The sequence below is a fragment of the Vulpes lagopus genome, chromosome 1 (genome assembly GCF_018345385.1).
Source record: "Vulpes lagopus strain Blue_001 chromosome 1, ASM1834538v1, whole genome shotgun sequence".
Classification (NCBI taxonomy): Eukaryota; Metazoa; Chordata; class Mammalia; order Carnivora; family Canidae; genus Vulpes; species Vulpes lagopus.
Genome location: NC_054824.1, coordinates 35,605,776 through 35,627,916, shown reverse-complemented (window position 1 = coordinate 35,627,916; position 22,141 = coordinate 35,605,776). Strand labels below are relative to the sequence as shown.

The 22,141-nt window shown below is 35.1% G+C and overlaps 1 protein-coding gene and 2 non-coding genes across 10 annotated transcripts in view; 2 read left to right on the top strand and 1 right to left on the bottom strand.

Moving 5' to 3' along the window:
• Nucleotides 1–916, top strand: part of SENP6 (SUMO specific peptidase 6) — a 120,623-nt gene extending 119,707 nt beyond the window's left edge. For all 8 annotated transcript variants that reach the window (XM_041736405.1, XM_041736260.1, XM_041736176.1 and 5 more), the window contains one exon: nt 395–916. In XM_041736405.1, coding sequence (XP_041592339.1) covers nt 395–604 — 210 coding nt within the window. In that variant the 3' untranslated portion in view covers nt 605–916. The remainder of the gene's footprint in view (nt 1–394) is intronic.
• A 7,710-nt stretch (nt 917–8,626) lies between these two features.
• Nucleotides 8,627–8,730, bottom strand: LOC121474764. Its single transcript, XR_005983520.1, has one exon. It is a non-coding gene; the product is annotated as a U6 spliceosomal RNA (small nuclear RNA).
• Nucleotides 8,731–11,545: 2,815 nt separating this feature from the next.
• Nucleotides 11,546–11,652, top strand: LOC121474748. Its single transcript, XR_005983507.1, has one exon. It is a non-coding gene; the product is annotated as a U6 spliceosomal RNA (small nuclear RNA).
• Nucleotides 11,653–22,141: the final 10,489 nt, after the last annotated feature.

The window sequence follows — 22,141 nt, the reverse complement described above, 5'->3', positions numbered from 1 at the left end:
CCATACAATTTCTGTCTACTCTGTGTTCAGCTACTGTGACATGAGAGCATCTACAGAAAACATGTAAATGAATTATTGTGGCTGTGTTTCAGTAAGTCTTTATTTACAAAAATAGGTAGCTGGCTGAATGAGGCCCACTAGCTGTAGTTTGCTGACCCCTGATCTAAACTATAAGATCTAAAAAAATAAATAAATAAATAAATAAACTGTAAGATCTGTGGGCAAAAACTGTCTCATTCTTTCCAGTGCCTAGCATAATATCTGGCATGAGATAGATAATAAGTACTTAATAAATGAGTTATTGATTTTCCATTTGTAAGTCTAGAATGCTTTTGTGATTGAAACTAAAATTTATTATAATTTTCTAATGTGCACTTAATATTCTTATTTCCAGAATCCAATTCTCAATTTTGAACTACCTATGAATTTGGCAAACTGGTTTCCTCCCCCAAGAATGAGAACAAAGAGAGAAGAAATCCGAAACATAATTCTGAAGCTTCAGGAAGATCAGAGCAAAGAGAAAAAAAAGCATAAGGACGCTCATTCAACAGAAACATCTTTAGGTGAAGGAACAGAACAATGTGTCAATAGCGTCTCAGATTGACCCATTTCTGATGCTTGTCAGTATTGCCTTCAGAAACTGAGTGACTTTCAACTTTGGGTATAGACAGTAAAGAACTGAAGTGCTCACTACTCAGAGTGATCTGGAAATGTTAATGCTTGTATAAATGTCATATAATTAATTTCCAATGGAGTATGTATTAAGTAAAAGTTTGTAAATATGTTAATGAGGCCAATTTTTCCAGCATTTATAATTATTTTTTTCACTTGTTAGGAGCTTTTGTTATGTATTTTCTGTTAATAGTACTTAAAACTGCAACTTCTAAACACAAAATAAATAAAAAGAAAATATTTATAGGAGGAAATGATTAATTTGATATTCTTTAGTGAACTTGTATTGAATTCCTTAGTGGGTATGACATTTCATGGGAATATTCAAGTACCTATGATAATCTTTTGACCTGCTTTTGTTCTAAAATAACTTGAAATACAAAAATATGATTAAGTATAAAGCATTTTGAACAAGAAAGACATCTTCATATGCTTGTATAGTGGGAAAAAATAGCAGCTTTTTAATTCGTATATTCCCTTGTATCCAGAGAACGCCAAAAGTGTAATAATATTTATAATTTTACACAAATATTTAAGAAGAAGCAGTATTAAGAGAAATTCAAAGAAAAATAACCTTGAATTATACTACTAAATAGTAATTATACTTTATCATACCTTATTGTCAAGTACATTTCTGAAGACATCAAAGACTCAGGTTAAAACTATTTTGGTAAGTGCAGCTTAAATTTCAAATATCCCATGTTACCTTTCTATATTATAGCTTAAAGTATGCTATAATCTGTGTGATATAGTTAATTAATAAACATTTTTAATCTGTGTGAACACAGGAATTTAAATAGGAATTTACTATTTTTTGTAATGGCTTTTGCTATTTTTTCATTGCTCATTTTGTTCTCGTTATTTTGATAAACAAAGTATCAGACTTCTGTGCTTGAATTTTTTAGTGTAAATTATTTTTACATGTAAAAGTACTGTCTTTAAATCAGTTGCATAATACAGAAAAAAAGTCTACCTTGAATTCCCCTTTAAAAATACTAAAATGTGATGGTTTTGATGACACATTTACAACTCCTGTAGGGATTGTGCATATATCTACTGAAACTATTATTTTCAAATGAAATGTTACACATTTCTTTCAAATTAACTTTGAGACTTAAAAAATATATTTTAAAAGGCATTTTTTGTTAAGTAATTTTAAAATGCACGTATAACAAAAGTAGTTGGGAATAAAATGAAGGCCATTTTTATCAGCAATTTTTTTTTTTAATCTAGCTAAATCTGGCAATTGTGACCAACATTTCAGGCTATTTTCTTGAATTTAGTAAGATCCATGGGTGTGTTTGGAGTGGATGGGGGTGTTGTTAACAATAACCAAAAAAGAAATCTATTGAGACATATTAGGGGAAATATTAAAATGTAAGCTTAAGGAAGGTCACTGTTAGTGGTATCAATTACAGATTTGTTACTTTGAATATTTTAACATTTTCCATTTCAGATTACAGTATTTCTTTTTCGGGAATACCCTAGAGCTATTAGCTTAGGTATGATATGAAAAAGTAAAATTAAGAGTTTGGGGTGCCTGGGTGGCTCAGCTGGTTGAGCATCTGACTTGTTCTCAGCTCAGGTCTCCATCTCAGGGTCAGAATTTTAGCTCTGCATTGGGCTCCACACTGGGCAAGGAGCCAGCCTACTTTAAAACAAAGAATTTAATTACTAACTGAACATGGACCAAAAAATGAAAATCATTTTAAAAATCTGATAGCAGTAAGTAAAATTGACATTTAATTTTTTAGTGTACTGTGTTTTGTCAGAATTTGAAAGTACTGAAAAAAACTAAAGTGTTTGTTTTAATTTCTCATGGTTACGTTTGCACTCTTATTTTTGATATGATAAAACGATAACTTCTTTGTTGGGCCAACCCAAGTCAATCACATTTTGACATGAAAAATATAGATTGATGTCATTCAACTTTGTAGAGGTAGAGTATCCAGCTATTTGATTATATTTCTCCCACTCCATGCAAAATTCTATTTTTGAAATTGATGCTCATGACATTGTTATATGTACAATCTTTAGAGACTGCCAGGTTGAACTCCAAATCCAGATTTAGGAATCTTTTATGTACATGCACATTCTCTTGATAATTGTGTACTTTGGTCTTTCTATATATAGTTTACAGTGGATATCAACCTTTTAAAATGTGTTATTAGTACTTAGAAGTTGTGAAACAAATTTTATAGTTTAGAGGTTTGTTACTAGACACTGAAACTGCATGATGAGTATCTGGTGTCTTAACTAATTAAAGAGGTCTGTTGTATTTGTTTTCTTGTTGGATAGAATAACAGTTAATCATTTTTAGAAGAGTTTTAGATTACTTGCCATAAAATTTGTATGTGTTTTAGCCCTTGGTAGTTTAGGAGCAAAGGTGGCATTTAACTAGTCCTTTCCTTTTGATGTTGCCAATACAGCTAAAAACTTAATGGTATTATTTCAAGTTCCAATAAACCTAAATCAGTTAAGCATAGTAATCTGTGCTTAAAGTATTAGTTAATTAGTAGGAGGTTTTATTTGAAAGGATAAAATAATTATCTAAATTATTTCTTAATTCACCAAAATAAATTCAGTATTTTTTTCTTTAAAAAGCTATCTATGATCTCTAAAGACTATAAGATATAATATAAAAATAATAAGTTTCAGTTTCCTAGAAATCAAAAATTGAACTTAAAGTCTGAATTCACTGAACAAGAATAATAAAGAATATATTTTAATATACATGATTTAAGGTTGGTGGAGTAATGCTACTGGAATATAGGGGCACCTGGCTGGCTCAGTCAGTAGGATGTGTGAGTCTTGATTGCAGTGTCATGAATTCTAGCCCTATGTTGGGGGTAGAGATTACAAAAACTACTGGAATATAATGATAGAAGAATAAGTTAGAAGTAACAGATCACTTTAAGAACTAAAGGAGAGGAAGGAGATTATTCTGGGGGCTTTACTACAGACTGTCTAGCCAAGTGAATATAAATGGATAGTTTGCCAGTAAGACAACTGAATTCACAGAGGTAGACCAGACTGTATAGGGACATGTAATCTAAGGAATGTTTAGAAATGCTCCAGCAGGACTTTTAGTACACTTGTTTTTTCTACTCCAGGATGAAGAAAAAAGGGTTATGAAAACTGCTGTACAAAACTTCACTTTAACCACAGAGGAAGTATTAGTTAATCAAATGGAACAAATGTGTACCTTGGGGAGAAATAGTCCTACCATTTTAATTCTGATAAACCAGATCAAGGAGTAATGGTAGAGTACCCTAAACTACTATTAAGGAAATAGAGTGTAATGTACTCAGAGGAGGATTGCATAGTCCCATGGCCTGAAACAGAAAATTTAGAAGTTTAGAGGTCTTACTGTATTCATTACACAAGTAACAGTTCAACTATCCATATTGCAAATATTACAGTGAGGAACATATTACCCAAAACAAGGATTTTTACTTAGAAATGTGAGAACTTTACGTAATGTAGCTTAAACCCCAGTAGTGCCATATATTTTCAGATAATTCCTTGAATAATTCTAGTATGCAAACCACTGATTTAAAAGGATTTTTTTACAATATATATTCCTGACAGCTTTCAAATTGCTGACCCTAAAGGTAATAAAGGTTGTCTGCATTTTCTGCTCTCAAATGCTTTCAGATATCACCTTAACCCTTCTCTGCCAATTCTCATTAAGAACTTGATTCAGGGATCCCTGGGTGGCGCAGCGGTTTGGCGCCTGCCTTTGGCCCAGGGCGCGATCCTGGAAACCCGGGATCGAATCCCACGTCGGGCTCCCGGTGCATGGAGCCTGCTTCTCCCTCTGCCTGTGTCTCTGCCTCTCTCTCTATCTCTCTGTGACTATCATAAATAAATTAAATAAATAAATAAATAAATAAATAAATAAATAAATAAATAATAAAATTAAGAACTTGATTCAGTGAGGTTGTTAAATTCCTGTTACTAAATCTTGAAGAATTATAAAGGAAATTACTAAGTTACTCAAAGTCTAGAGACTGGCAGATACCTCATTTTTTCAAAAGAAAGTAAGTAGATTCTGCAAATTTTAAGATAAAACACATCAACTCTTAATAAGATTCTAAAATGAATTTACTAAATGGCTGGCTTGTGAACTGTTAATGGTCACCAGGAGTTATGGGACTGCTATAATAAAGGTTCTATTTTTTTATTTTTAAGATTTTATTTATTCATGAGAGACACAGAGATAGAGAAGCAGGCTTCATGCAGGGAGCTTGCTCCGGGATTCCAGGATCACACCCTGGGCCAAAGGCAGACACTCAACCACTTAACCACCCAGACCTCCCCAAGGTCCTATATTTTTAATAGGATTCTGGATTAGTTAACTAGTTCAGCCAGACTAGCAATTCTCAGAATTGTGCTTGATAACTCTGGTTTTGAGGCATAGTTCTAAGTTACATCATCAAATAAGTTTGGAAAGCAGTTGAACACATTTCCTGGAGCTTTTAATATGCTAATCTGCAAAATGATTACACAAAAGAGGAAAATCCAGAACACAGCATGCTAGATAATAGAATTTGGCCATGTCTTTTCTCTCCTGGACTGGTTCTCCAAACTTATTTATAAATACTACCCACCAAAGACAGAGTTTAATTATTTGAGGTTTCTGTGAACTGAACTTTAAGACAAGGTGATTTTGAAACTTAGGTTAGTTTTTTATATTTTACTGATAATTGGATATATGATCTGGAAACTTGAAAATAGTGACTAGTGTCTTGGGAAAATAAAGTTTCATGAGAAGCATTTTTCTATCATTGTAATGAAAAAAATACAAATTTAGTTCTTGTATACACATTTTATTTGGAAAACAGATTTTGATGATCTTTTGTAAGATCATCAAATCCCCTAAACTCACAGGTAAAAATTGTGTAAAAATGTGAAAGTGAAGGGGTGGGGGAGGTACCTGGCTGTCTCAGTTGGAAGAGCATGTGACTCTTAATCTCAAGGTTGTGAGTTTGAGTTCCCCATTGGGTGTAGAGAATACTTAAATAAACTTAAAAAACTAGAAAAATAAATTGAAAGATTATCTGAAGATCTTTCCTTATGTTTATATCTGAACCATTTAACTGGTAGCTTACACCTCCCGTGACTTCTACTCCATCATTTACTTTAGAATTAAACTGCAGCAGCAAACTTTATACCTAGAAGCATTTTATTTCCTTTAGAAATGTGTGCAAAAAAGTATTCTTTTAAAATATACTTTCAATATTTTTAATACCTCAAATAGCTGGAAACAAGTTGTTTAAGCCTGTTATAAAACTTACTACATTTATTCTAATTGGCTGTAAACATACTGATAGAGAATTTGATCCAAAACAAATTAGAAAAATTGATCTTTAAATGTTGAATAAATGTCTTTTGAGTACCTACTTTATACTATGTTGAGGCTTTAAAAGAGGAAGCCATACAGATACCATCTTCTACCATCTTTTCCCCTCATGGAGCTTCCTTCCAGTATAATGGAAAGACATTTGTTAATCAGCCTCACAAATTAATAATTTCAAATAAGTGTCATGCAGGAAAAGCATAAAGCATATTAAGACAATATAGCCTCATTTGAGGGGATTAGACAAGTCTTCCCTGAAAATGGGAATTTAAATTATTGGTAGACAAACTGAACAAAGTCTGAGAGGGCAAGTGAAGACTAGTGCTTGTAGGCTGAGGAAAGACCCTGAGGTATAGAGATGTATGACTTCTAAATAATAATGACCTCATTTATTAAGCGCCTGCTATATATGCCAGAGTTCTCAGCTCTTTAAATGTAGGTACTCATTCTTCACAATAACCAGATGAGGTATGTACTATTACTACTCCCAATTTACAGGGGAATCAACTGAGGTCCAAAGAAATATTTTCCACAGCAAGGCTGGGCTTTGGACATACCATCTTACCCTAAGAGCTAAGTTAGCCTGGCTAAATAAAAGAAGATGAAAATAAGATGTTTGTGTTTTCTTAGAAATGAAATGTGACTAAATCTTTACTGGAAATTGTTGCATGGGGATCATAGAGCTTATTTTTTGATATGTTTAAGCATTTTCATAATTTAAAAAATAAAATTAAAGAAGGCCTGTATTAACTGGAGGTAAGAGTAAGGTGGAAGATAGGCTGGGACCTGATCATGCAGTGCCTTGAAGACATGTTCACTAAAAAAGTCACTGAAGCAATTTAAGCAAAAGAATAACATGATCAACTATAAATGTTGACAAGATCCCAATGGTGGCAATGAAATTGTTAAAGGGGGCCAAGAATAAGTGCAAGCATGTACTATAGTAATTATGAATTACTATAGCTAGGATGTAGGATATAATTATGTCTGAGATCATAAGAATGCTAAAATAATTAGACATTATTTGGAAATTTCATTTGAAATGCTCCTTTAGAAACATGCAACAAGAGGTGCCTTGCTCTCTCAGTGGGGCATGCAAGTCTTGATCTCAGGGTTATGAGTTTGAGGCCCATGTTGAGTGTGGAGCTACTTAAAAAAAAAACAACATACAACAAGAACAGGAAAGAATATTCCTTTGTTCCAGTCAAAACTTTGTGGTTTTCTTTATGAACAAATAATTATCAAAAATACTTAAATATAGAGGTGCCTGGCTGGTTCGGTTGAGTGTGTGACTCTTGATCTCAGTGTCTTGAGTTCAATCCTCATGTTAGGCATAGAGCCTACTTGAAAAAAATGGAAAAGAAACCTAATTTAGTAATGTTTAAGGTGCAAAGTTGAAAGAAATACTTAAATGTAAATGTAAATGTAATATACAACTGAAAAACGGGCATAAAATGATGAGCTGGAGCCATTATTGACGAAATAGATTTTTTTTTTGACAAAATAGATTTTATTTTAAAGATTTTTTTATTTATTCACGACAGACGGGCGGGGGGGGTTGCAGAGAGAACAGGTAGAAGGAGAAGCAGGCTCCATGCAGGGAGCCTCTCAATCCCGGGTCTCCAGGATCAGGCCCTGGGCTGAAGGCAGCGCTAAACCGCTGTGCCACGGGGGCTGCCTGACAAAATAGATTTTAAAAACAAAATTATTTACAAAGCATATGAAACTACCAAAGAAAAAATCATTAAAAAAACTTAAAACCGGAGATCCCTGGGTGGCGCAGCGTTTTGGCGCCTGCCTTTGGCCCAGGGCGCGATCCTGGAGACCCGGGATCGAATCCCACGTCGGGCTCCCGGTGCATGGAGCCTGCTTCTCCCTCTGCCTGTGTCTCTGCATCTCTCTCTCTCTCTGTGTGTGACTATCATAAATAAAAAAAAAAAAAAAAAAAAAAAAAAAAAAGTTGCTACATTAAAAAAAAAAAACTTAAAACCGAAGTGTTACATTTTAAAAAATATAAACATAATAAAAAGTATAATTAGCATAAAATATCAGTATTCCATTGTCTTAACAGGAAAACTATCAATGTAAAATTAAAACAGTTTTACTAGGTCAATTATTGCCTAACATTTCCAAACAAATTTCTTAGAGAAACTGCCCAAAGCACCTGTAACGTAGCTGTGTTTTCTATCACTAGCTCTCTTCAATCCATTTCCTTCTGTCTCAGCTAATTTGGGTTTAAGGTGGACAACTAATCACAAGGAAAGTTAGTTTATAGTGGTATGAGCTAGAAAAACAAAGCCAATCAGATCTGATCATTGGGAATTTATATTCAAAGTAAGAAAAGCATTTGCCAAATGGAATTAGCAAGGAGAATGGTGTGTTAAAATGATTTACATTATTTCTAAAATGTGATTTTTTAAAAAAACATTAAAGATTGTATTTATTCATGAGAGACAGAGAGAGGGGCAGACACAGGCAGAGAGAAGCAGGCTCCATGCAGGCAGCATGATGCGGGACTCAATCCTGGGAGACTCCGGGATCATGCCCTAAACCAAAGGCAGATGTTCAACCACTGAGCCACCCAGGCGTCCCCAAAATATGGGACGCTTCACAAATTTGCATGTCTTCCTTGTGCAGGGGCCATGCTAATTTTCTTTGTATCGTTCCAATTTTAGTATATGTGTGCTGAAGCAAGCACTAAAAAACATTTTTACCTCTGAATTAAAGCTACATTTTATCAAGCAAGGGGCAAATTTGCATCAGAATCACCTAAAAGTCTTGATAAAAGACATTTACTGGGCCCCATCCTCAGTTTCTGATTCAGGATTGTTTTCAGTGGGGCCTGTAAATTTGCATTTCCAAGTTCCTGGCAAAACCACACTTTTGATGTATTTCTTCTTGATAGTATTTTCAGTCAGGTGCGTGAAAAACTCTTGATGCAGGTAAGACTGAGAAAGCTCCAAGCATCGAAGCATCCTGGAGTCAATGAAATACTTTGTGAAATTACTTGATCATATCTATTCAGTAATACTTTATTTATAATTAAATGTGAATAACAGAGGCATGTGATCACACCACATAGCTTTCCTCTCTTTACTATAGTCTGGATTTATCTTTCTTTTATGACCTATTTCAACAACTTTGTATGCTTTCATATTATTCCCCATATTCACTTAATCTCTACATATAGTAATATATGTATAAAGATGTATCATTTCCTTATAAAAACTGGGATAATAATATAAACACTTTTCAGTATCTTTCTTTTGTGTCAGCAATATCTTATGAAAATTTTTTTTAAAGATTTTATTTATTCATGAGAGACAGAGACAGAGAGGCAGAGACATAATAGGCAGAGGGAGAAGCAGTCTCCACGCAATGAGCCTGATACAGAACTTGATCCAGGCATTCTAGGATCATGCCCTGAGCTGAAGGCAGATGCCCAACCGCTCAGCCACCAGGCATCCCAATCTTATTAAAATCTATCCAAGCTATCTAGTATAATCAAAGTCAGAGTCAATTATATGATGGACCATTATTTATCTATCCCCTTATTCTTTCAGTCCTGATATGCTTTGTTAGTGCTATAGTAATGATTCCAAGATCTCAGCAGCTTACCCTCCCAAAAATGTTCCTTCTTTGGTCATACTCCATGTCTAAATGAGGAAGGCAGGGGAGTTCTGCTCATTAGTTACTCAGTTACTAGGCTGATGAAGCTCTAGACTGATAAAGGTTTCAATGGCCACCACAGAGAGGGACGAGAACCTGGTGAGCAGCAGTGACTTAAAACTTCTACCCAAAAGTGGCACATCACTTCACTCGCACTGCACTGGCCTAAACCAGTTAGGTGACAATCCGAATTTCAAAAGGAACAAAAAAGTTCACTCTTACCATATTTCCAGAATAAGACAAATATTCTTTTAGCAGTTTTAGTGACTATCACACTACTAATAGGCATTCACTTTTGTTTCCAATTTTTTGCAACTGTGAGCATGTAACATGTTTTTCTGTTTTTATTTCTTTATATACTGGTAGTTTTATTTCTCTGGAATTTATTCCCAGGGACTGCTGGATCAAGATAATATGTATTTTTAATTTTTATAGATACCAGCTTATTTCCCAAAGGCATGTAAGAATTTACATTTCCTCCAGCAGTTTATTAAAATACAATTTTTTTCTGCATCCCCAACAGCAATAGGTATCATAGCTCTCTTTAATTTTGTAAGTCTTGTGCATATAAAGCTGTTTTATTTTTTACAATTTTATTTATTTATTCATGAGAGACACAGAGAGAGAGGCAGAGACATAGGCAGAGGGAGAAGCAGGCTCCATGCAGGGAGCCCATTGTGGGACTCGATCCCCGGACTCTGGGATCACATCCTGAGCGGAAGGCAGATGCTCAACCACTGAGTCACCCAGGCATCCCAAGCTGTTTTCATTATTACTTTGATTTGTACTTCCCTAATCTGTACTTTAAGTTTGAGTTGTTTTTTTTTTTTTTTTTTTTGTGATGGCCTTGCCTATCATTTGTCCACTTTTCCATTAGAGTAATAGTAATCTTTTTCTTTCTCTGTTAATACTTAGCCTTTTGCATATTACATTGTCATTATATGTGTATCTTTTCATAATTATTGTCTATATACTTGGTATTTTTCATTAACAAAATTTTTATTTTTATGCATCTTGTGAGTTTTCAATCTTGGATAACAATTTCTTGATTTGTCAACTATCTTGACAAATGATAATACATACAGTTATATGTTTCTCACAAGATTTTTTAAAAAAATTAATAAAACTATGGGATTTATCTATGCATAATACAAGAGAAACATGTTATATTCTTGAGAATTTTATTTGTGCCAGCACCATTTACTAAAATCATTTATTAAAAATCCTTTTTCATAGTAGAACAAATAGCTTGTCATGTTAAATTATAGTATTACTAAATATTTATTTCTTTAATTGGCCGACTCATTACTTCACTATACCTAATAATGCTAAGACTTAGTCAAAGCTATAACTAAAGGAAGTTTATAGACTTAAACACCTTTATTAAGTCCAAAAATGAAAAAGAAAGGAAATAAAAGCTCACATTTAAGACAGGAACAGGAACTATCTGGCTTAGTCAGAATAGTATGAGACTTTTGATCCCAGGGTTGTGAATTTGAGCCCCATGTTGGGTATATATTACTTAAAAAATAAAATCTTAAAAAAAAATTAGGAACAGAATAAAATATTTTCCCCAAAAAATTAGAAGAGGAAATTAAGATAAAAATTAATGAACTAGAACTCTCTCCATACTGCCATTTCCTGTCACAAAAAACATCACAAATGATTTTTTAAAAGATAAACTCTTGAGTCTGATCAAGGAATAAATAATGAGATATCTGATACAATAAAATGAGAATAAAAGAAATGAAATGGAGAATAAATAATGAAGATTATCTCCTTTATATAAATGAGAGTTATTCATAAGTTTTTATACATAAATCTCTTTAAATGTATGAATTCGTGCTCACTTTGGCAGCACATATACTAAAATTGGAACGATACAGAGAAGATTAGCATGGCCACTGAGTAAGGATGACACGCAAATTCATGAAGCGTTCCATATTTAAAAATAAATAAATGTATTAATTCATTCTTCAAAATGACCATATGAGGTACATACGTCATTACTCCAAATTTACAGAGGAACAAATTAAAGGAGAAAGGAGAGATATCACAGATACAGAAGGGCTTTAAAAAGACGCACATGGGGGAGTGCCAGAGTGGCTCAGTTGGTTGAACATCTGATTCTTTTTCTTTTTTCCTTCCTTCCTTCCTTCCTTCCTCCCTTCCTTCCTTCCTTCCTTCCTTCCTTCCTTCCTTCCTTCCTTCCTTCCTTCCTTCCCTTCTTTCTTTCTTTTTCTTTCTTTCTTCTTTCATCTTTCATATTTTTTTAAATAGGAGTTCAATTTGCCAACATATAGCATAACACGCAGTGCTCATCCCATCAAGTGCCCCCCTCAGTGCCCATCACCCAGTACCCAGTTACCCCCACCCCCTGCCCACCTCCCTTTCCACCACCCCTTGTTTGTTTCCCAGAGTTAGGAGTCTCTCATGTGCTGTCTCCCTTTCTGATATTTCCCACTCATTTTTTCTCCTTTCCTCTTTATTCCCTTTCACTATTTTTTATATTCCCCAAATGAATGAGACCATATAATGTTTGTCCTTCTCCGATTGACTTATTTCACTCAGCATAATACCCTCCAGTTCCATCCACGTCGAAGCAAATGGTGAGTATTTGTCGTTTCTAATGGCTGAGTAATATTCCATTGTATACATAAACCGCATCTTCTTTATCCATTCATCTTTTGAACATCCAATTCTTTTTTTTTTTTACAAGTTTCTTTTTTTATTCTAAATTTTTATTTACTTATGATAGTTACACAGAGAGAGAGAGAGAGAGGCAGAGACACAGGCAGAGGGAGAAGCAGGCTCCATGCACCGGGAGCCCGACGTGGGATTCGATCCCGGGTCTCCAGGATCGCGCCCTGGGCCAAAGGCAGGCGCCAAACCGCTGCGCCACCCAGGGATCCCATGAACATCCAATTCTTGATCTCAGCTCAGGTCTTATTCATAGAGCTGTAGGTTCAAGCTCCATGCTGGGCTCCATGCTGGGTGTGGAGCCTACTTAAAAAGACAGAGGGAGAGGGGATCCCTGGGTGGCGCAGCGGTTTAGTGCCTGCTTTTGGCCCAGGGCGCGATCCTGGAGACCTGGGATCGAATCCCACGTTGGGCTCCCGGTGCATGGAGCCTGCTTCTCTCTCTGTGACTATCATAAAAAAAAAAAAAAAAAAAAAAGACAGAGGGAGAGAAAAAGACATTAGGGGCACCTGGCTGGCTTAGTCAGTAGAGCATGCAACTTTTGATCTCGAGGTAGTGAGTTCAAGCTCCACATTTGGGTGTAGAGATTACTTAAAATAAATTCTTAAAAAAAAAAGTATACAAGGCCTAATTGTCTCTTTTTGCTCACCACTATGTCCCCAGCACCAAGAAGTATGTTGTACATAATAGGAGGCTAAGTAAGTAATTAATGGAATAAGTTATGTAGAAAGCAAACTTACAAGGGTTCTACATACTCTTAATGTTCCTTTCTTCCTTTTTGATTTCTTATTCTGGCCTACTTTTTTTTTTTTTTTAAAGATTTATTTATTTATTTATTCATGAGAGAAAGAGAGAGAGAGAGATTGAGAGAGAGAGAGAGAGAGAGGCAGAGACACAGGCAGAGGGAGAAGCAGGCTGCAGGCAGGGAGCCCGACATGGGACTTGATCCTGGGTCTCCAGGATCAGGCCCTGGGCTGAAGGCAGTGCTAAACCGCTGAGCCACCCCGGCTGTCCTATTCTGGCCTACTTTAAACAAATAGAGACATATAACATGACCAGAAATATGAAAGCCTGGAGGAAATAAGTGTATTCTTAGTTAAAAATATCAGAACTGATTCAAGAAGTAAGACACTGCAGAGCACCTGGATGGTTCAGTCAGTTAAGTGTCCAACTCTTGATTTTGGCTCAGGTCATGATCTCAGGGTCATGAGGCTGAGCCCTACATTGAACTCTGAGATACTGTGGAGCCTGCTTAAGATTCTCTCCCTCCCTCTTCCTCTGCCCCTACACTCCTCACCCCTCACTTATGTTCTCTCTCTAAAAAAAAAAAAAAAAAAAAGTAGACAACTTGATTATACTATGTATGCTGAAAAGACAAGGGGTTACTGATCTACCACTGAATATGAACAAAGACCTTATCATTCTTGTATTTGAATTTTTAAACATTTAAATCAGATTATTTTAAAAATTCAAGGCCATAGAAATGTTTGAAAAACTCTCAATTCATTTATGAGACCAATACACCTTTAATAAAAAGCTCTAGTAAAGATGGTGTCAAAAAGGAAAACTAAGAAATTATGTAATTTATGATTCACAATTGACAAAATCTAAATAAAATATTGGCAATTAGAATCCAGTAATAAGCAAACAAGTGATAACTAAGTTTAAGGATGTTCAATATCAGGAAGTATATCACTTGTTATGTCAAAGATTAAAGAAGGGCATTTATATGATCATATAAAAATTTATTTGTCCATAACAATCTTTGAGATTAGAGAAATGTGTTATAACATAGTATAGTATCATAGTAACAAAATATATTAAATGGTGAAATACAACCAGTACATCAAGAACTAGACAGGTTCTCATGCTACTCAACATTGCTTTTGCATTATTAGCAGATGTAGTGGGACAAGAAAATGCAATAACTGTTATAAAACTTTGGAAAATAAGAGATAAATGATAAATGTTTTTTATTGAGTAGGTGATTATGCAACTAGAAAACTTAGGAAACTAAAAAATCTGTTACATTGCTTTGATAAATACACAATGAAAATCTAGAAAAGAAATTGGGGGAAAATCACTCATGGTGATGACCAAGAACTATAAAATACTTAGGAATTAATTTTATAAAAGAGCATATACCTTGAATGAGAAAACTATACAATTTCATTGATAGCCGTAAGTAAGACCTGCAGGAATGGATGTTATTAGATGCTATGGCATTATACTGTAAAAACCTCAATTCCTTTCTAATATTATATAAGTATAATTCAATTTTATATAATACCAGTCATGCTGGGACGTCTTGGTGGCTCAGTGGTTGAGCATCTGCCTTCGGCTCAGGTCATGATCTCAGGGTCCTGGGATGGAGCCCCACATAGGGTTCTCTGCTCTGCTAGGAGCCTGCTTCTCCCTCTCCCACTGCCTGCTGTTCCTCCTGCTTGTGCTCTCTCTGTGTGTCAAATAAATAAATAAAATCTTTATTAAAGAAAAAAGATGCTCCTTAAAATGTATACTACATTAATATTATCCACAGTTTGAATAACGCTAAGGTTTAAATCTTATATGCTCCAAAGATTTAAATACACAAGTAAAATTTTATCTACTAATAATTTGAATATATTTTTATATACACTTAATACATTATAAAAGCTATTTTTGGGGGGCACTTGGCTTGCTCAATGAGAAGAACATGGCACTGTTGATCTCAGGGTCATGAGTTTGAGCTCCATGCTGGGTGTAGAGATTACTTAAATAACTTTAAAAGAACTGTTTTTATTTTATTTATTTATTTTTGTTAATTTTTATTTATTTATGATAGTCACACAGAGAGAGAGAGAGAGAGAGAGAGAGAGAGGCAGAGACACAGGCAGAGGGAGAAGCAGGCTCCATGCACCGGGAGCCCGACGTGGGATTCGATCCTGGGTCTCCAGGATCACGCCCTGGGCCAAAGGCAGGCGCTAAACCACTGCGCCACCCAGGGATCCCTAAAAGAACTGTTTTTAATTCCTAATTTTTTTGGTTTAAAATGTTATTAGAATACTAAAAAAATAAATAAAAAATAAAAAAGATAATACTAAGTTTGGGGGGATATATGTTGAGGCAGATTGTTTTCTAATTGTTTTTTGTAATTATTATTGGCATGATCAAATTGGCAATAACTAATACACTTATCTACATTTGTTTTTAAATATTCAAAAGCAAAATTACAAGTTTCAACTGTATCCAGATATGACCTTAGATATTTTTTTAATATGCTGAAATTAACTTGGCCTGGTTATCTCCACATTATTAATAAATATGCAAATATATTTAATCTCAGGAATACCTATTATTTCTTTGGAAAGACACATGTTTTCTCACAGCAATTTTTAATTTTATTTATTTTCTTATTTTTTTAAAAGATTTTATTTATTTATTGATGAGAGACATGGAGAGAGGGGCAGAGACATAGGCAGAGGAAGAAGCAGGCTTCCTGTGGGGAGCCCTTTTCGGGACTAGATCCCAGGACCCTGGAATCACCATTTGTTTTTCAGCCTGAGTCAAAAGCAGATGCTCAACCACTGAGCCACCCAGGGGTCCCTCACAGCAGTTTTTTAAAGTAAGCCTTACCTGCAACATGGGGTTTGAACACATGACCCCAAGATCAAGAATCACATGGCTCTTGATCCAGCCAAGTGTTTCATGTCACATCAATTTTTAACAAGACTTTTTTTTTTTTTTTAAGATTTTATTTATTTATTCATGAGAGACAGAGAAAGAGAGAGAGACAGACAGACAGACAGACAGACAGACATAGGCAGAGGGAGAAGCAGGCTCCCTGCAGGAAGCCTGATGTGGCAGGGAGCCTGATGTGGGACTCAATCCTGGGACTCCAGGATCACACCCTGTGTGGAAGGCAGATGCTCAACCACTGAGCCATGCAGGTGTCCCAATAAAAGACTTTTCTATTCTAGAATCAAGTCATTTATGACTTTTCTAAGAGAACTAAAAATTTAGAAATCTAAAAAAAATGCCAAAAATTTTAAAGTTTTTATATGTAAGTTTCTATTTGAAGCATATCATACAGAAAAATTATACAGATCATGAATGTATAGCTCAATGAATATATAGCCAAGGGAACTCACCTGTGTAATTACCACCGAAGTAAGAAATAGAATATCATAAGCATCTCAGAAGCGGGTCATGTACCTCTTAATCTTCCAACCCTTTTTTTTTTAAGATTGTATTTATTTATTTATTCATGAGAGACACACAGAGAGAGGCAGAGACATAGGCAGAGGGAGAAGTAGGCTCCCCAGGGAACCTGATAGGGGACTCTATCCCAGCAAACTGGGATCAGGACCTGAGCCAAAGGCAGATGCTCAACCGCTGAACCACCCCAGGAGCCTCTCCAACTCTTTTTAATACATCATTCTGAATAATTAATAAACTCAATAAATTAGATTATTTAGATTATTAGATTTTTGTTCAGCAAACATTTATTACCTACACATTCATGGTAAGACTATCTATCCTGCCCCATTGATGCTGGGGTTCATCATCTGACTTTCTCTGGTCAATAGAATATGGGCAGAAGTAGCAGTGTGCCAATTCTGGGCTTAGACTTTAAGAGACACAGTATGTTTCTGACCTCGGACCCAAGCAGAGTATACCCCAGGTAGCCACTGGACCTTCATCTTGAACCCCAGAATGAGACACTAGAACAGAGTTGAATTTACTAGCAGCCTAAATTAGAGTTGTCCTAGGAGAACTATACACTTGCTCAGGAGAAAAATGAATGCTCTTAGTTATATACCATTGAGATTTGGTTAGCTACACAGCATAGGCTGACTAATATAATAATCATTTGGTAAATCTCAATAAAGCCTATGTGAATGAACTCAGGTTATTACTCTGTGAATACATTTAATGCTTCGTTGTCTTCAAACTTCTGTTTATTGTTAACAGTAGGATAATATTTAACTCTGACATATTAGCCACTTCCTGGTCAGTGATTACTTGATACTTCCTTGATCTATTTCAAGAAACTACTATTTTTAAAGCAAGAAAACAGCCACTACCAGTGTTTTCATTTATTTAACATTTTGTTCAGAAGTGTGTTGTGTATCACTGATTTGTTTAAATAGTACTCCCCACACCATCTTTTTAAAAAAAAATTATATACATAGTAATTTTTATATTCTATAATATCAACTTTGAATATCTCATTCATAACCTTTAGAGAAGATACAATTTATTTTCATCTTTATATTTTTTGTAAGATAGCAATATCACAATTGCTTAACATATAAAATTGAAGGATAACTGGTGAAAATAAAAATGGTAAAAGTATTATGAAATGCACTTTTCAAAAAATGAGATGAAATATATGCAGATTCTTTATGAATATTGAATCATCTGTGGAATAGTGATTTAAATATAAATTACATGTTCCCATGGAAAATTATTTTTATTTTTATTTTTTTTCCCATGGAAAATTAAAGCCTATTTTCTCCAATGACAAAGTTCTAAAATGTCCTAAAAAACTCATTTCTGAATATAGACCTGCCAGAGCTCAAGTTCATTCAGCCCAACTCCATTCCACAAATATTTACTGAGTCCATGCCTTTTGTGCCCCAGCTGATTCTGGGTGTCCAAAGACAGGTAAGATTTCAGTGGGCTCCCAGACATGTAAATAAAAAAGTCATTATACTATGAAGTATACTAACATAAAGATCTACACAAAATATTTCACTGGGCATTAAATCCAATCTGAGGGTTGAATCATATTAATGATACTATCTGAATGAGAATCAACCAATTGATCACGGACAATGATTAACTTATAACCAATTAGGGATTTATAAAAATATAATTTTGCAGATCTTACACACCACTAATTTTCTGGTGTATTTTCTGAACTATTTATGTAGGCTGTGGAGAATGGAACTTTCTGAATTATGACACTGAATTCTTTATGCAGATCATCTATTTATGATATATATCTTTATGGTTTTCTGTCTTAAAATTTAATTCAGCCTTGTTTTTCTACTTTTGCAAAGCTTCTTTAAATTGTACATTTGAGGGACTCCTGGGTGGCTCAATGGTTGAGTACCAACCTGCCTTCGGCTTAGGTTGTGATCCCGGGGTGCTGGGCTGGAGTCCCATATCGGGCTCCCCATGTGGAGCTTGCTTCTCCCTCTGCCTATGTCTGTTTCTCTCTTTGTGTCTCTCATGAATAAATAAATAAATACAATTTAAATAATTGTACATTTGATTTTTAAAATTAAATATCCATAAATTCAAGTGTAATCATTTATTTATAATATGCAAGAAAAATAGATATTCAATTACTTTTCTCATTATATTCCTAAACTATAGTAGGAAGACTTCTGTAGACTAGGAAAACTTCCTAGAAGTTATATATTTTATATAAATTTCTATTACTTTTTTAATATTCAGATTTCATCAAAACAATATAAAAAGAAATTCAATAATTGACTTCTTGTATTAATTAGTTTAAAACAAAGCTAACTTCAAATAAGTTTTAGCATTAATTTAAGGGTTTTTCTTTCTTGCTCAAATATATTTACAAGATATATATGTTTATAAACTTTTCTAGCATGTAGCAAGATAAGTGTTTGTAAAAACCTCTTCTTAGCTTGCTTTATTTAGTCTTTTCCTTGAGCAGGAGGTATTATTATCGTTATTTTATTGATGAGTAAATTGAGTCTCCATGAGATTAAATGACTTATACAGGTCATGGGTCTGGAGAGCCAGGTCTGGAACCTGTTTCCTTCTCACATATTCACTTCATTTATATGTTTTAACATAATTCTGTACTTCCAGAATGCCTTCACTCATTTGCTTTCTCTTAATTTCTATAATTGGGTTAGATTACATCTGACCCATATAGGTCTGAAAAAAATAAATGACTCTTCTCTGTCCCTTTTCAAATTACTGCACTTGAGTTGAAGATGACTGGGTATGACTGGGTATGGCATATTAGATGGAAGTTTTTCTTTTTTTTTTTAAGATTTATTTATTTGAGAGACAGAGAGCAGGAACATGCACAAACAGAGGGGCCGAGGCAGAGGGAGAGAGAGAACCCCAGCAGACTCTCCACTGAGTGTGAAGCCTGAAGTAGGGCTGAGATCATGAAGAAATGAAGTGCTGGGCACTCAACCGACTGAGTCGCTCAGGCACCTCAGATTTTTAAGATTTTATAAGATTTATTTATTTATTCATGAGACACACACAGAGAGAGAGGCAGAGACATAGGCAGAAGGAAAAGCAGTCTCGATGCAGGGAGCCCGATGTGGGACTCGATCCCAGATCCCAGGATCATGCCCTGAGCCGAAGGCAGTTGCTCAACCACTGAGCAACCCAGGCGTCCCAAGATTTTATTTTAAAGTAATTTCTGCACCTGATGTGGGGCCCCAACATGGGGTTCGAACATAAAAGCCTGATATCAAAGTTGTGTGCTCTACTGACTGAGCCAGCCAGACTGTTTTTAAGACATTTGACAGTTAAGTGTTTGAGGTGATGATCTTTGGCCACGCTTGTGCTTTTGTTTTAATTATAATGCCGCTAGAACAATTCAGGAAAAACAACTGGGAGTTTAGGTAAGGGAAACCATAGTTACAAAAATTTCCAGGAGACAGAATGATAAAAAAAAAAAAATGTATGGTGATCTGGTTAAGAAAAATTTTTAAAGTATCTTTTGAGCCACCTGGGTGGCTCAGTCAGTTAAGTGTCTGACTCTTGATCTCAGGGTCATGAGTTCAAACCCTGTGGTGGGCTCCACAAAAAGAAATCAAAGTGTCTATTGATAAATGACATTTCAGCTTTAATTTTAGTCTTTCATACTGAAAATATATGTAAGATGTATTGGGCTACTTTCTAGAGTAAGTTCAGTAATATGTTTAAAACATCATTCAAACTTTTTAACAAAATTATTTATTATTTTACAGTAATCATCAAACATTAGTTTTTTATGATGAAGTAAGGAAGATAAAAATGTTGATGATGTATGAGGATGGGCTAAGATATATCCTAAGGAAAAATTCCCAAAACTATCTCTTTAGGGATCTGCTTCTTTCCTATAACTTAGTTCCCTATACATTCCAGATGATTACTATCCATACAAAATTATTAATAACTGAGGCAATGATAAAAATTTCTTCTAGAAGTGATAGTGTTGCAAATATCTCACTCATTAAATAAGCACTTGAGCACCTATTTATTACTTTTTTATAAGATAGGGATAATGATAGAACTTCTCTAGATTAATTGGGGTTCTTGGTTGAAAGCAACAACAAAAAACTCTGGCTAACTTATCTAGAAGAAGAATGTAGTAGACAAGTACTATGTAGCTCACACAATCACTGGGAATGATGGAGAATTGGTGTGTAAAATGTGCAAGGCCATCTATTCATGATGTCACTGTTAGCACTGTCATGACCAGATCTGGGTTGCCACATTTATCTATACAACTGTGAATTATCTCTATCTCTGCATATTTGCATCACCCTATCCAGACTCCAAGTTGCAGGTGAGAACATCCATTCGTGTTAACTGAGGTCCCATGCCATGATTATGCCCTAGTGGGGAGAGAGACTTTGACCAAACCCAGTTTGCGAAGTGTGAGGTAGGCCCTGTTCCCATCAAGACTCAAAATTAATAATTCTCCACAAATAGGATGGGAATTCAGAAGCTAGGCAAGCAAAAAGCAAATCCTCATTGTATTACCTCATAGGCCTCTGAGAATGTATTGGGATGATTTATGTAAAGTGCGTGCTATAGTATTAGCACACAACATTCAATACATTTCAGCAGTTGTTATAACTCAGTGAGGCAGACACTGTGCTCATCTCTAGGAATGAGAAAAAAATAACGGTAAAATTTCTAATTAAAAAGCTCAGTATCGGGATGCCTGGGTGGCTCAGTGGTAGAGCGTTTGCCTTTGGCTCAGGGTGTGATCCCAGGATCTGGGATCAAGTCCTGCATTGGGCTTCCTGCATGGAGCCTGCTTCTCCCTCTGCCTGTGTCTCTGCTTCTCTCTCTCTCTCAGTGTCTCTCATGAATAAATAAAATCTTGAAAAAAATAAAAACAAATTAAAAAGCTCAGTATTTTGGAGAGCTGTTACAGAGGAAAACAAATATAAAAATGTAATGTTGATACCACTTAATAAGTGCTACAATATAGGTATGAAGTGGGTGCTCCGGAAAACAAAGAAATGAAAAATTCTGCAAGAGTCAGGACAGAGAAAATAACAGACTGAGTTTTGATGACAGAGGAGCATTAAAAAGGACTGGGTAAGTTCAGGATTGTGAAGGATTCTGTAATCATATAAATGAGTTTTTCACTGATCTGAAAGTCATCAGGATTTGGTAGAGGAGATGACACAATCAGACTCAGGGGAGGGGTCACTCTAGGAGTGGAGAGAGAATGGACTAGAATGAGCAGAGGCAACATCAAGAGTTCAGATGATGTGTTCAGTTGGTGGATATATAAAGTATTAATGGTGAAATAAGTGTTGGAAGAGATACGTGCAATGAGTGCTATGAGAGAGATGAAAAAGACCACCAAATTGCACCTAAGTGTTAGATAAGGGGATTAAAGAAAACTTCTTCCTTTTTAAAAGTTTTTAAAATTTATTTAAGTAATCTCTGCCCACAAGGTGGGGCTTGAACTCAGGACCCTGAGATAAGAACTGCATGCTCTTCTGACTGAATCAGCCAGGGGCCCCA